This window comes from Citrus clementina, unplaced genomic scaffold (genome assembly GCF_000493195.1).
Source record: "Citrus clementina cultivar Clemenules unplaced genomic scaffold, Citrus_clementina_v1.0 scaffold_9, whole genome shotgun sequence".
Taxonomy (NCBI): Eukaryota; Viridiplantae; Streptophyta; class Magnoliopsida; order Sapindales; family Rutaceae; genus Citrus; species Citrus x clementina.
The window spans coordinates 25,658,813-25,675,289 of NW_006261964.1; the positions used below are offsets into that span (position 1 = coordinate 25,658,813).

General features: G+C 34.0%; 2 protein-coding genes across 3 annotated transcripts; both read right to left on the reverse strand.

Moving 5' to 3' along the window:
- On the reverse strand, positions 1 to 2,772 carry LOC18031976 (exo-poly-alpha-D-galacturonosidase). Its single transcript, XM_006421418.2, has 3 exons — positions 2,009 to 2,772; positions 705 to 1,036; positions 1 to 582 (listed from the first exon to the last, which is right to left on the reverse strand). The coding sequence occupies exons 1-3, from the start codon at positions 2,611 to 2,613 to the stop codon at positions 77 to 79; spliced, it is 1,443 nt and encodes a 480-aa protein (XP_006421481.1). The 5' UTR covers positions 2,614 to 2,772; the 3' UTR covers positions 1 to 76.
- A 637-nt stretch (positions 2,773 to 3,409) lies between these two features.
- On the reverse strand, positions 3,410 to 8,196 carry LOC18031527 (transcription factor bHLH48). Of its 2 annotated transcripts, XM_006421419.2 has the most exons (7): positions 7,192 to 8,196; positions 6,966 to 7,094; positions 6,791 to 6,856; positions 5,528 to 5,596; positions 4,775 to 4,846; positions 4,055 to 4,265; positions 3,410 to 3,905 (listed from the first exon to the last, which is right to left on the reverse strand). In XM_006421419.2, exons 1-7 carry the CDS (start codon positions 7,822 to 7,824, stop codon positions 3,868 to 3,870), a joined length of 1,218 nt encoding a protein of 405 aa, XP_006421482.1. In that variant the 5' UTR covers positions 7,825 to 8,196; the 3' UTR covers positions 3,410 to 3,867. The 2 variants fall into 2 exon arrangements, with proteins under 2 accessions (XP_006421482.1, XP_024038101.1); XM_024182333.1 differs by lacking the exon at positions 5,528 to 5,596.
- Between the last annotated feature and the right edge of the window lie 8,281 nt (positions 8,197 to 16,477).

Sequence of the window (16,477 nt, forward strand, 5' to 3'; positions counted from 1 at the left end):
TACTAAAAAACGAAAAATCTATAAATCAACCCCCACTATTTGTTCAAAGAATTACATTAAGAATAGCTTTTTCCTACTATGATGCTACATTCCCGTCGCTGTTGTCAAAATCTGAATGGAAATTAAGCAAAGAAATGTCATTTACAGTCCAAGGCCTAAAGTCCAATGGATTACTCCAGCTACTTGACTGATCACCATGCCATTTCATGTTCACATTCTTAACCTCCAAACCTTCAATGTGTTCCATGATGATCCCAGCAGAGCTGTGATTAACGAGCCCTTGGCATCCTGGTCTGTAGTCCACCAATCCACCCATATAATTTGTCCACCTTTTGTATGTGACATTCATGTTTATGAAACTTAAATTTTTCAGTAGTCCGTGTTTAGAACCTGATAAGAATACCCCATTTTCTGATTTTGCTGTAATGTTCACAAATAGTAGATTGGAGATTGTACCCTCCTTCGTCTTAGTGTCTCTGGGACACGTTGTCACGTATATAGGTTCCGCTCTTCCCCACCATGATGGATCATAGTACCTTGTGCTGATGTTAATGTTAGAGAAGGTAACATCACTGACATTTCCTGCACAATACACACACACACACATATATATATATATATATTTAGTAGTCTGGTCCTAGATGAGCTGTTAATTAGGATTAGTGAATACACACACACACACACACAGATATAACTGATGTTACCTCCATCGCGTATTTGAAATCCTAACCCTCTGTGAGATTCAACAATGGTGATATTATCAAACACCAAGGCTTTGAAATCAAACCAACTGGCACTACCAAGTTTGATAGCCGAAGATTTTGTCCTGATCCAAGAATCCGTAGCAGTCAAGTTATAAAGGGGGCCTGTGTACGTCTTTGGACAGATTGCATCATCCCCTGTATCAATTTGGACTCTTGTAATTACTGTGTTATTTGAATCTTCAATGTCTATACCATCATTGTTGGGTGTGTTGAAGTCTCCATAGATTGACATATCGCGAATGAATGTGTTATCACAACGCACTATGTGCAAGCTGCAATAAAGTAATCAATTTGTCAAACAATAGCATAAATAGAGAAAATTAGAAGGGGCTCAAAACACAAAATTTATATAACATGAGTGAAGTTTCAATTAGCGCCCTTATAATATCTAGATGTTTTTTTCCGGCTCAACATAATTTTTGCCCTCTCATAGTCTCATATGGTAACTAAAGAAATCAAGAATGACAATGGGCGGAAGCGGGGAAGCCTCCTCCACTCCCCACCCTCTTTTATAATTTGGACACCATTCTCTAACTCATTCCCTAATAAATTCAATGGGATGGGATGGAGAATCCCTATATGGGGACTACATTACTCATCCCCAGTCCATTTTCTATTTAGCTATTTTAGAATAAATTTTTATATATAATTTTGGTGAAATAATAATAAAACCATCAATTACCGTTTGTAAAATTTAAAATTATTGAAAATAAAAATCATCTCCACCATATTGGAATCATACATACATACATACATACATATATATATATATTGGAATGGAGAATACAAGATCAAACCCCTAAAAAAAATAATAATAATAATTATGTTAAGATTAAAATAGTCATGCATTAAAATATTAGAGTGAATTTTATAACTAAAGCGACAACTCAGAACAAGCTACAAAGACATTCATACGATTCGCCCATTCTTTTCAGCAAGTTGGACGTCTCGACGGTGGAATTTGCCACAGAAAAACAAGTGGGCTCCCTTGAGGTGGGCCCATAAGGCTTTCAGCGCCTACTTCAATCTTTATCCTATTTTAATGTATATTTACAGTAAAACCCTTCTACTTCTACTTTTTATTTTGTACACATTCAGACCGCACTATCTAACATTACTGACAATTTACCCCATTGGTAAACTGTAATAGCGTAACGTGAAGCTTCAACTTTTTTTTTTTTTTAAGAAAAACAAAATTGAAAAAAAATGAAGAAGAAGAAGAAGAAGAAAAATAGAATACGCACCACCAGTAAGCGGGCTCTCGCAACCTAACGTTCCAGACATTGACATTTCGGCAACCGAGAAACCCCACAAGGCGTGGCCTACACTCATCCCCGGAACACGCCCCGGTGTGGTTCCAGCTCACCATCACATTCTTGATCTCATTTTTCGTCACCACAAACTTCATCGCCTGCCCGTCGACGACTCCTCCGCCCGTGATCCCCACGTCGGTCGCGTTCTCCGCCAGCACCACGTACCACCTCGAGGACTCCTCCGGGTAGTCCTCGATCCTCGGGCCTCCCAGGAGGGTGGCGTCTTCGTGGATGTTGAGGGTCACGTGCGATTTCAGCCGGATGGTGGCGGTCAGGTATTCCCCCGGCGGGAAGCGGACCTCGCATGGTTTGTTGCCGGGGGGACACGCGTCGATGGCTGATTGGATGGCGGCCGTGTCGTAGTGGATGCCGTCTCCTTTTGCCCCGAAGTCGATGACCGAGTGAATGTGAATATGGGTGGTGGAGAGGAGGAGGAGTTGGACGCTGTTGTTGGGTGATGACGTGGAGGGGGTTGATTGGATGATGACGAGGAGACCGATTATTGTTATTGTAAATCGAGAGAGATAAGTCACCATTTTTGTTGCTTCTGGTTATGCTCTGCCCCTACTAATCATCCAATCCGGGGCATTATCTATGAGTACGGGTTTCGTTTTTCTATTATTATATTGTTTCTATATGTGTGAAAGAAGATAAGGAGTCACGCTATCATATTCCAATTAATGAGTAATGATAGACTAGTCAAAGATTTATCTAAATTCTAAAAGTTTATCTTATATGATAATTGATGAATGTTATATTAGGTGGAATAAAATTTTGGAGTATAGAGCACTATTCTTAAATGATATGGTGGGTATTTTCTCTCAATCCCCTCTTTGAAATTGAAACGCTGCACATTTTGATATTCTAACAAAAATAATTATTATTTGGATCATGATTTCTTTTGATTAAAAATCCGAATGGTAATTAGTAACTTATAAATTAAAAATATATATAATAATTTAGATAATTCTTTTCATAGAATTAACATATTCCGTTAATTAATTATTCATATATTTATCTCTATATTATTCACACTAAGAATAACTAACTTAAAATAATAATTTTTGAACTACAACTCTACTAATAAAATTAATTGATCCCAATAATATGATTAAGAAGTCTTAAAAAGTTATAATGTAAATAAAAGAGAAAATGTATTATCAATTGAATCAGCTTGCATTCCTATCATTAGAGATATGATATACTGAAAGTGATTTGAGATTAGATCACGTAATCAATGTTGAAATATTGGCATCCGACAACTGCAATCTGGCCTCATATGCCTGCATCCAGGTCTGGGCTTTTGCAAATTTAAAAACAAAAATAATAATTAAAAAAAAAATTCTTACTAAGACAAATGTCCAAATAGGGCTACAACAGTTACTTTACAAGACGATAAAGCCACAGATCATATTATAGAGAAGAAAGGAAGACTTGCATAAATAAGAACGCACGATAGTCCACTCTATGCTTTTACAGTATGAATCAATCAATCATCTCAGAAATTAAGAATTAGATTGAATGACTCTGAGGGGAAAATTAGTATTCTAATTAAGTAAGAGATACTTATAATAAATATATTTATATTTATATAAGAATGACATACTGAAAGTAATCGTCTCCGGTAGAAACAAATCTGGGTTTCCAAATGACTCGGGGTAAATTGAAGACAAATGGTAGCCCAGGATCAATGCTGAGGACTGCCCTCTACTACTCTGCTAACTGCTAATATTATCATCAATATATACAGTACGGGGTACTAGCTACTGCTGGAGAGCTTCATTGCATCTTCATAGCTCCATCTTCAATTGATTTGTGTGCAGAGTTGCTGTTGCACAGAGAGAAAGTGAAGTTAGTTATGTAGTTTCGATATGTTCTTCACATTCAAATGGTGGTATCATCTGCTGTCAGATAAAATGATAAGCTTTTTTTAATTTTTTCCCCCTTCTTTCTGATGGGGAATTAGTTCCTCTCTACCTGAATTTGCTGAAGAATCATAACTCAAAAGTGAGTTCTCGGGAGTAACAAAGTTATGGCTTTCTTCTGCTCCTCCCAAAAGAGGCTGGTGATGCCCATCAAAATGATGCCATTGCTGTTGATACTGTTGTCGGTTTCCATGGGCTTGGAGTTCAGGCCACATTACAGGCATAACCATGCCAGGGAAGCTACTGTCGATTAACGATCCACTCTAAAGATATCAAAGATCAATAGTAAATGTTAGTAAATTATTAAGGGAGGACCCACCATTCACGAGTCTTTACAGACATAACTACAACAATCAAGTGCATTTAGCTCAGGCCATGACAATCATTTTGATTGTCGGAAGTGTAAATTTGAGCAGGTAAAATAGGGTGGTCCTAGTCTGACCCACTTCCCTGTACAGGTTTTAAAGGCAAACGGTCACACTCTGGTGTAGGAATAATCCAACGAGCTAGATTACGATTTCAAAGATTTCTGACTTCCTGTTCCATGAAAATAATAAAACTAGGCCTATTTAAATTAAAATTACAACAACTACACAACAAATAAATGATGCAGCGGCTAATAGCTATTCAGGAAGGTTAAACCAAGGAGCAGCTCTTTATGGGAACAATGTACTAGGCTATAGATCAAACCAACCCACAACATAACCAGTCTACACCTTGAAAGAGCTACTTGCTGCATGAATGGAAAAAGGAAATAAATAACTAATCTTACCTCTGCAACAAATAAGCTGTCCAGATTGAAATCAATCCTTGGATTGACTGCTGCAAGTCTCATTGACAAGAACTGAAACAAAAGGTAAAAACAGAATAAGATCACAGCCATAAAATCCGTTTAAGATTTTGAAATCACAACAAATTATTTAATGCTGGTAGCTTCGCAACTATATTTGGAGGTTTTCTACATTTCACAGGTTTTTGAAACTTTTGTCATGAGAACATGTAAAATATATCCAAAGGTTAGCTATGAATCAGTGGCTAATTTTTCACTTTATATTGTTAAATATTGATCTACAAGGCAAAAAAATACATGTCATTTAGCAACAAAGGAGGGTACATAGATCATGGAGATACAAATTAATTCAGCACAATGAAGAAAGCTAGAAAGAAGGTTTTAAGACCATCTCACTTTATATGCTCTTTGAAAGCTTTGGAACGGGAAAATGATAAAGTCAGATGAAATTTTGACAAATCAGACTATCAAAATTGTTTTAAAATGACAATTTTGGGGAGAATGGCAGGACAACCTATCCAACCGTAAGACCCTTCCTCCTATACCCTGCTCCACCGGTCCACTTAAGATGCTTAAGGGTCACAACTCTGTCAACAAAACCTAATCACAAGTCCCATACCAAATTTTCTACTAAGCTCCTAGCACCTCATTGCGTTATCCCCAGAGAAAGATGTAAGAAGAAGAAGAAGAAGAAGAAGAATAGAGAGATTGGTTATTGAAATGAGCAAGTCTGACCTCCACTTGACGCTGTAACGACTGCACATGGTTGATGATCTCATCTAAAACTAATGCTGTCCCAGAAATCTGCAAAACATAACTTTTCATGTTAGACGCCATTGAAGTATCAGCCGCTGCACAAAGAACACTGAAAAATAGCGTCTTGACTCATTGTCTCCAATGATATTAAATATAGGTGTGGTTACAGAGGAATCTGTTATGATGCAAACCATCTCCCCTTTTACAGCAAAAAAATAAACTCCATGTTTGATTCAAAAGGCATTTTCCTATCAAAAGATTCAGAAAAAATAACAAGGGCCTAATTTATAATCTCCAGGGATGCTTCTACTTGAAAATTTTCACCCAAGAACTCTTTTAGCCCACAAATCAAATTACCTTGTCAGTATCTCATCATTGAGATTCAACTTTTTGTTTTCCTTTCTTTTTTTTTTTTAATTATTAACTCAGGCACCCAAACTCGAACCCACGACCTGAATCCTAGGAAGACTGATCTTTACCACTAGAGTTAGACCTTAGATTCTCAAAAAAATTCAACTTGTTTTAGCTATTCATTCATTAAAAGAAGAAAAAAAAATATTAACTTCGAAAGTCAAGTATAGAAGTCACTTCCCAACATGTCATCAACTATAAAAATCAAGTCCTTTTTCCAGTTAGCTACGTGTGTTTGTCTATGGAATCATTCTTTCATCACTGACCTTTCATCATCCCATCCACGATGGATACCAAACTCGTAACGGAAGATTGTACAATGAACCTTCCCGTTGGGCATCAAAATTTTTATGCCAATGGAATGGGACCCAATAGCAATTTGATGCCCAACACAAACCCACTACAGTTGTCTCCCAAGCACTTCAAACCAGCTAGCACTCCCACATAACTAGATTGTCTTGTCTAGCCCCATGGAAGGGCAAATTTGTCGTTTCACTACACAGTTTCTTATCCACGACATTTTCAAGTTCCAAAAATTTGATCTTCAAAATGACAAAACTGACCTTAAAAGGGACTCGCAACAACTCTCCCCCGAATATCAAATATAAAAATAATTGAATTGCCAAAATTGCCCCTTTGACAAGACCATCCTAACAAAGCATCCCCACTTGTGCAAAAGAAAAAAAGTATGACAAGGACAATACCGTTATTAAAAGCACATAATCTGAGGATGTAATTTTCACTTTTTCGGCAGAATATTCTTTAATTTAATCCCCGGAAAATCATAATCAAAACAAATGATTACTAATTAATCCAAATTTACACAATCACCTTATTGCAGCCCGGGACCAGCTCTTGTAACAGCTTCATTCGTGCATTAATCTTCTCTCTCCTCGCCTACAGTAGTATTAATAAAATAATTAAACAATTAGTAGTCGAAAAAATAGTGATAAAGTCAATAATTATTAATTAAGGTTTGATTTAGAGAGATTAGTGTAATTATTACTCTCTCGGCCAAGCTGTGGCTATCTGTAGCTTGACCACGACGAGCTCGGACGTGAACGTAAGGAAGTTTCTCCGCATCTTCGCTGCTATCGTTAGCGCCACTTTTAGACTTCTTTGTCGCCGCTTTGCCCTGTAATTATTGCACAAATTAAGCCGACAATTTACAATTCAGCCACCGAGAGAAACCGAAAAGAGCCTAGGGAACCCTAAACTCCATTTCCTTTTACCTTCTTCTCTCGCTCTTTTCTCTTCGCCGACTTCTGATTCTGGTTCTCGGTCTTGATATCCAACGGCTGTGGTGAATTCGGATTGTTGTTGTCGGAGTCTGATTCTGCCGGTTCGTTCTTCACTTTCCCGAGATTCCCGCTTGAATTCGACGGCACCGACCCAGTTGTTTCCGGCGAGCAATTATTATTATTATTGTTTTTATCAATTTTACTACTAATTTTATGATTATTATTATTATTATCGTTGTGGTTGTTATCACTGTTATTGATTCCGGCGAAGACCGAGAATCTCACGGCGCGTTCGATCAAGGAGATATCAGATGGAAAAGTCAAGTTTGCCCCTGGGTTGAAATGATGAGGTGTCGCGTGTGGGTGGTGAAGTCCATGTCCATCGGCCTTTGCGGTGACTAGTTTCGCAGTAGAGCAGTTGGATTCGGGTGAGCGGTGGTGGTGGTGGTGGAGGAGTTCAACGGCTTGTGGGGCCGGCAGCTCGAGGAGTGCTGTGAAGGAGTTGGCGTTCTCTGGCGGCAGGGTCATCAAATGCTGAATTTCTTCATTGAATTGGAGAGAGTCGAGGGCATTTTGGTCAAGCGAAGGCCCAATTGCGCTGGATCTGTGTTCCGTTGGTTCCATTTGAACCCAAAAAAAAAAACCAACTTGAATTTTAATCGAATTTGAGAGGAAAATGAGAGAGAAAGATAAGGAGTGAGAGATGTTTTTTGTTTTGTGAGTGTCTGTGGAATTGGGTATCGCCTTTTATGAGTGTAAGAGAGGAGATTGCTTGTGAGCCATTTGAAGTAGGGAGAAAGCAATGTTGCTGCCGTTTGGACTTGATTGTAATTATATGGGAATTTTGTGGGAAGCTTTTAGTGAGAGAGAGAGAGAGAGAGAGTCAAGATACTGGCGCAAATGATGTACAGTTACAACTGTACACTTCGTTGAAATGAGAGAAGGAAGTGGTAAAAGTGGAAAAACTGAGAGAGGGGTTGAAATTGGGACCCACTAATATATATTAGTAATGTCGTAGTTACTGTATATAATGAGTCTACCGTATTTGAACAAGATCCAACCGTTTGATTTATTGTCAAAAAAATGACCGTTTGATTTGTTTGTTTACCCTATGATATATGTACGAATATTTCCGCAAAAGATGGGATTAAAATAATTTTAAAAAATACATCAAAAATTAAGGAAAAAAGTCTGAATGCACTTTAGGTACAGAGGAGATTTTGTCACATGTGTATTTACTACTATATATTTGATTGAGAGATGTATTTTTTGAGAGTAGAACAAAAAAATGATATTAACATTCAACACGAAAAAAATTCAGATGGGACAGTACAAATTGGGCCATTCAATGAGTTATTTTTAACAACTTAAATGATCTTCTTTTTCTATCATGATTTGTCATTGTTATAGATATAGTTAAAATATAAAAATTATATAAATAATAAGATGTGTCGGTCTCGTGTAAAATTTTCTTTTTATAGAATAAACTAATCATTCATGTGCACGTAATTTTTTTCGCACGACAATAATGCTATGTACATCATAAATAATAAAAACGTTTTCTTAAAAAAAAAAAAAAAGGTCTTGGGGATTCTTATTACTGGGGTTTTCAAAGACTGCATAATTAATTCTTTTAAATTTAATAGTTACCCAAAACAATAAGAAAAAAATAAAATAATTTATAATTAATGTGAAAGTATAAATTTTAAAATATTTTTCATAAATTATTCTTTTAATTTATAATATCTATAAGAGCCACTCAATAACTTATAGGTAAATTACTTTCCAATCCTGCTCCTTATATTATGTCAGACTTGATTTTCTTCCAAATTATTTTAAAATAATTCTATTTCAATTTGGGATTAGACTTAAAAATATAATCAAATTGTAGTATGTAATTCAAAGAAAAAATGCAATTTTTTTTTTTTGAATATTCTAGCAAACTCTAATCTAAAATTTTTGTCCGACATAAAGGAGATTGAAAAAGTAGGTTGAAAATAGATAAATCTTCATTACGTTTAAATTAAGTTTATAAACACCATTAATTGGATTTTAACTAATTAATAACCAACACGTAGTAAATTCGACAACTAAAATAGAGCAAACCAAACAAAATATTAAATTCTAATCATGATCTTTTTAATGATCTTTAATGGCACGTACACAGACCAGTCACCAGTGCATAGCCTGACCTTAAATCTAACTCAATCTAGTTGGACAACCATTGAACCGTAATGTAAATATCGAACCAGTGTGTAGTGTAAAGAACCGAACCGTAGGGCGCAAGTTACTGTTCCGGTCCCATGGAGCGGGGACCGGACACGAACCGAAGTCCGACACTGTTATAAATTGTAGAAGATGACCCGTCATTTTCTTGCATTTAATTATAACCCCAATAAAAAAAATAAAAAAATAATTATCAATAAACTATTATTTCAGTATTTATTTTATTTACAGTTTGCTCTACACGATAGGAAAATAACAGGGGTACCAACGTAGCCTTGGGGTAATAAAAATAAAAGTATAAAAAATATATAAAATAGAATGGAGTTTGGAATTTTGACCTCTAAGTTTGGTGGGTTTGACTGCCTCAATTTAGTGTAGCTATTAATGACTATCATCATTTATCAATTAATATTTACTTGTAGGCTTTTAGCCACACTAGTGTTTTCTGGACTGAATTGTAAAGTGTAAAACGACCTCTAAATCTCTAGTCAATTCTGTCCATCTAGTTTAGGTCAATTTTATTGGGTAGGCCATTTAATTAAGGCCTCCAATTTGACAGTGAATTGGCAAAGCTGTTTCTTTTGAGGTCAATATTAATGGGTAGGCATCATTTATTAAGGCCTTCAATTGGTAGTGAGAATTGGCAAAAGTAATTTTGCCTTTTTTTTTGTATGAAAATTACTGTACATAAAAATTTTGCGGTATGAATATTATTAGTAGGTTGGTAAAATATAAGACATGGCAATGGGTCAAATCGGGTGGGGATTATCAATTCGTCATTTTTAAGCTCGATCCAAATAACATATTAAGAAGAATTGAAAACTTAATCTTGGCCTAATTGATTTTCAAGTATATAAAAACATGGCTAATCTCGTCTTCAATAGACTCCTTCGAGAAATCTTCCAAGTGGATACAAGAGAACTGTTTGATTTTTCGGAAAATGCTTATTGTTCTCTTTCTTCTCCAAAATATTTTTTTTTTTATTCTATTATTCTCATACTCAATAAAGGAATAAGAGAACAAATCTTTTATGTACTACATAAATAAAATATTTTTTCACCTAACGAAATTAGAACCCCAAATTTCTTTGACCGTCTCAAATTTTTTTATATTGGTCGATTCAGATAATTAGTCTTACACACACCTGAAAATTATGTGTGTGTGGGTCGATTCAAATAATTAGTCTTACACACACTGAAATGATAAAAATACAAATCTATGTTCCGTTATAAGTATTTGATTGTATATAAATTTCCTTTAAATATAGATTTTATATATATCGAAGGTTTATCCATTTTTTTTATCATATCTTGTTCTCCAATATGACATGTAACTAATCGAATTTGAGGTACTAGAGTTAAGTAGCCCCTAATACGTGTTTTAAGCCTTGAGACCTATGAGAATGTTCCAAAATGTTATACACACAATGGAAGTAGTGATTAAAAAAAACCCTAATATATAGTGAATAAGGACTAAGCATAATTAATTCTGGTCCAGGCTCAAGCTGGCTATAGACTGTAAGCTTAAAGTACTATATTTACTTTTGAAGTCTATATTTTAGTAGAGTTTAATAATTTCGTGTAAATTGCATTAAAAGGGGTGTCTTAATATCTCTGGAAAAAGTAAACAAAAGAGAAAAGAATTTGGGGAAAATGGGGACCCTTCTGATCTATTTTATGCCTTAAATTAGCCTAAGGCCTCACCTCAGGGACAGTGTGCAGATGAAAAATTGTTGTGATTATAAATAGAAATAATAACAAGAAAAACATCAAGAGTTAGATAGATGAGGCCACAAAATCTTGAAATGGTGAAGCCTACCCTTTGGCTCAAATGGACCAAATCTCTCAATGTTCATGGGATGTGAAATGTGGGAAAATTTTGAAACAAACCCTATCTTTCAAAGTGTCTTCATAATGGCTAGTGTTTCGCCTTATTGGTTATAAAGTCTTTGCTCAAGACACTTGCTCAAGTTATGAAATTCAAACACTAATTGATAAAGATAGTAGATTTATTTATTTTTATTTTTATTTTTATTTTTATTTTTGGCTGAATCAAATTTTATTTTTCAAACAATAAAATCAAAAGTCAATTTCAATGCAACGTTAAGATTTTATGAATCTTGATTACTTGACAAGAGAAAATAAATTCAATTGAACTCACCTAATTAATGTAATGATGTGAAATATTGGTGGCTTTGAGTCGCTCCAAATAAGATGCTTTTAGTTTTGGCAGTACAACATGAATCCAGAAGGGAGGCAATGCCTATGGGTTAGCCACTAGTGAGAGTGGTCCAAGCCTTAAACAGTACTTTTAATCAAAAGGCTAACCAATTGCTAGGTAGGGATAGCTCTACCTCTCTTGATTTTGATCTAAGTTGAAATTGGCCCAATTTCAGCTACATTTTTGGAGTTTAATTTGCTATAAAATTGGACCATGTAAAATCTTTAGACTCTACCTAGTATCTAATATCATTTTCTAAATACCACTTTGCTTTTCAGAAAAAGATAAAGGAAAGGTTGAAAACATGTTCAACAAGATTTTATTATTATTTGATTGTCAGTCAAAAGCTCAAAGACATATATAATTATGGGTGGAACAATATAAGCTGAGTAGATACTTAATTACATACCAAAAACTCAAAATGAGAAAATCTCAAGTATGCATTAAAAAAAACTGTTCACAAGGTATTCTTTTGTTTCCAAAATTATTCTTATTTGATTGTCAGTCAAAAGCTCAAAGATATATATAATTATGGGTGGAACAATATAATCAAAGTAGATACTTAATTCATACCAAAAACTCAAAATGAGAAAATCTCAAGTATGCATTAAAATAGACTGTTCACAAGTCTTATTAGATGTTAATTTGTCTTTACGTTTTGTTCCATTAATAAATCTTTTAGATGCAGGAGTGTTTAAGATCCAATTCAAATCACTCTAATTTTTGTCATATTAATCTTTTGATTGGATTGGATTGTAAATTGAAAAATTCAATATTATTGAGTTGGTTTATGGATAAACCAATCCAATCAATTTTTTTTTTTTAAAAAAAGCTACATGTCACATCTATATTTAACTTGCTAAAAAAAACGTAATTTTGTATAACTATGAATATACAATAATAATACATAGTACAAATTGCAAGTTGCAACCATTGTTTGCTTTCAATTTTCAAATTTCAATTGTGTTTTTTCTCAACCATATGATAATAAAACATTGTATGTGAATCATGAAATATTAAAGGACTTAATTTTGAAGAGAAATTGACGATTTTTATTAATATACTTTTTATTTTAACTGGATTAATTGGATTAGATTAAATTAAATTTTAACTTTTTATTGGTTTGAATTACATTGATTTTAATTAGTGATTGGATTGGATTGGATCCAAAATATGAAATCCAATATATGATGAATTGGACCTAGATTTAACAAAACCCAATAGATTTAAACTATTAAACACCTCCTAATTAAATGGTGCAAATTTGAAGTTCAAACCTATCTCAACAAAAAAGAAGAAGAGTAAACTAAGTTTATATCGATGCAAGGAAACAAGAGATTAGAGAGGATAAAAAATAAATAAATAAAAATTCTTTATCTTTTGTTTCACCACGGTAAACTGCTTTTACTGTCAAAATAGTTGTCCTCTCCATTGAGCTCTTAATTTCGAATCAAGCCAAAAGCCCTCTTGATTGTACGCTGGGCCTCTTAAGCCCATCACCTTAATGTGGTAAATGCGATGGAGTGTTGCAATTTACGCTGGCTTTTAAGTCTTTACAAGTAAATTCCGATTCCGATTCCGATTCACACCAAACGTAACAAAAATATCTTTGTGAAGCCTCATTGTCTTGAACACTGACACGAGCAATTTGAAGAGTGGTGTCACTTTTGCACTGACCAACTTCGTAAGCGGCTGGAGCTCGTTTCAGGAACTGCCCCATTTTGGAAGGTGATTGTGAACCGTTGGTCTCATGCCAATAATGACTCCAACAACCTAGCACATTATAACAATGACAAGTTCAAAGTAAAAAAGTTTAAAAAACATTAAAAAAATCACCCAAAAAAAAAAGAATTTAGACATTTTTTCTATCCATACTAAAATTGTGTTTTGATCCTAAACACATTAGAGATCATAGAAAAAAAATCGAAAAGAATTTTCTTTCAGTTATACCCTACTTAGAGCTTTTTTTTTCCCCCTCATCTATTAAGATTAACCATCTATTTACTAGACAATTGTCGCTCCTCGACTAAATTATCGTTGCGTAAGTTCAAGTCTCGTTATGTATAATGTGGGAGCAAAATTTCTCATCACTCAGAAGTAAATTCCTTCTATTTTAGAGCATATTTTAGAAGTAAATAGAAGGAATTTACTTCTAAGACGGATTCCATAAACTCCTTTTGAGTCGATTGTTAATGAACCGATAAGGCAACAACAATAATAATAAAAGAAACTCTTTCTCATGAAAAAAAAAACTCTTAAATATCAGTTTACATAAACACGATACACAAACAGTGAAACATAATATTGTTAAAAAACGAAATGGATTTGTTAAGGGGTTGCTCTCAAAGCTCCAAATTGGGAAAAAAGGTGCTTGTCAGATCAAAATTTCTACAGCTTGCTATAGCAAAAGCCAAATTTGACAGGGAGGGTGTGTCCCTTTCCAGGACTCGTGAACACAATCGAATGCAAGCATTTTGTAAAGAATCTTTCACCCCTGGGGCCTGGAAACTTGCAAAGGCATATGGGCAAGTTCCTGTGAAAGGAGCCGGGCACCGGGCACCTTTTACCATTCCAGGTTACCTGGCGAGATGATTTCGATTTTGAATTACCCAGAAATAGGAAGAGAAAGTTGAGCAAGGAAAAATGACATCTCATCATGATCGCAAGTACTTTTTCAGAGCTGATATTTTCCCAGTTCCAATCATACAACAAGTTCTTACCCTGTCCGCATCAACACTTGGGTGCTCCTAATTTTACATATATTCCTTCTCCGTTTAAAATTTTTTTACTGCGAGTACCTCTCAATTAATTACGTAAGAGTAAATATATATGGGTGTCGATAATTTATTGGTTATGGAAGTAGAGATCAGATGTTTTTTAATCAATAACTTGGTAGATGCATGAGTGAGTGTATATTGAGAGAACAAGTAATTTTTTCTTTTCAAGGCTTTATTTTTTTTTCTTTCTTAAAAGTAGGGTAGAAAAAAGTCAAATTGACCTCTAATCTCCTTTTTCTTTTAGGATTCAAACTCGAATAGACCGGACAATTAATTAAACAAAACTATAAGCCAAAACTAAATTTTTAGGTAGCAACAATGTTGATAGATGGAGCACAAATTTAAAAAAAAATATGAACAACCAAATAGACAATTGCACGGTTTTATCTAGTCCAGCTACATGAAAGTGATGTAAAATTGAAAGCACCATTTTCACATCCAACAATGTGCATTGGCTTGCTACATGTTTGCTAACATTTCTCAGACATATTTACTAACGTAATAGCTACCATCCAACTACTACTATAATTATCTTAGAATTTTTATTCCAATATATTTTTATGAGTTCACACTAATAAATTTTTTTTTTTTAAATTTCAAATTTAGGATGTAACACTAGGGTTTGGAAGATGGATTTTAATGTATTATAATTTTTTGAATGTTCAAATAAATTTATAAACTAAGGGGAGGGGAGGGGTTGGGGGTGGTGAAAGAGAGTGAAGAATGCTAAAAATTACACAAGCAATTCATTAAAGTATTGTCACAATAGCATATTAATGAAAACAACAATCTCAATTACTAAATGCAGACTATAATAATTTGTGTTGGACAGTGGACATCAATTATGTCCTCCTTAATATTGGTATTGAGGCCCACAATCAATCAAAATATAAAAATGAAAGCTTCCCAAACTAATTAAGTATTCATAATTTCATTGATTGATTTTTTGACTCATAATTGTTCATCATTAATGGGATTGCGACCCATAAGTGAGACTAATCCTAAAATTAGGTTGCCATTGCATTATAGGAGGATTTCCCAAGGTTGCTATGGTGGTGTGCCACATCACCGTTCAATTTGCAAATATTAGTGTAATTATTATGCTTTTTCTCCAAAAAAAAAAAAAGAAAGAAAACACGAATAAACAAATAGACTAAATTGTTTAAGGTTCTTTGATTGATTCTAAATATTATGAATTTATTTTTTTAATCTCGTTAGAACTTGGAATTGTATGTGAAGTGAGTTAAATTTCATAAGATAAATAACATTTGAAATTTTTTAAACAAAGACCAACTTACCTAATACTAAAAAAAAGTGCATTTATCATCTATTAGAATGATGATAGATCACTTTTTTTTTTAACACATGTGGTGGAGATTTTTTTTTCCTCTAATTATTTTGAGCTCAGACATATGAGTTGCACCATAACAAAACATAAGGGATGTAACATATAATATTAAAAAATATAGACAAATAAAAAAAAAATCAAGTTATCAGAAAACAAAGATGATCCCAAATTTACAAAGTGGTAACTTTGTGTGTTTTGTCCCCCTTTATACAACCATATATCTAATTTTGAAATTTGGATATGATTATATGAAACATAAATTCAATATTAAATATGGAAATTTTCAAAATAAGATAGTCAAATTAATAATAACTATCTTTGAATTTAATAAAAAGTTGGCAAAAAGGATAATACAATTGATGAATATATTCAAGATATGCATAAAATTGATTCATCCCCGTTTAGATTTGAAAGAACACAAAAGGGCGACAATAGATATTCTCACCGAAATCCTCTCACAAGTCACAAATATTAAATAAATCTCCCATGATCATCATTTTTTTTTTTTTACCTCGTGATCATCAAATGTTGAATAACTAAGAGAATATCGGCTTAAGTGGGTCCGATCCGCATGCGATTCACGTGAACATAGCCCATAGGCCCATAATCTGGTATCCAGTATTCCACTTTAATGTAAAGTCCAAAAAACACTTTTTTTTAAAAAATATTTTATTTTACAATTTTTCTTATATTTTATTTAGAGGAC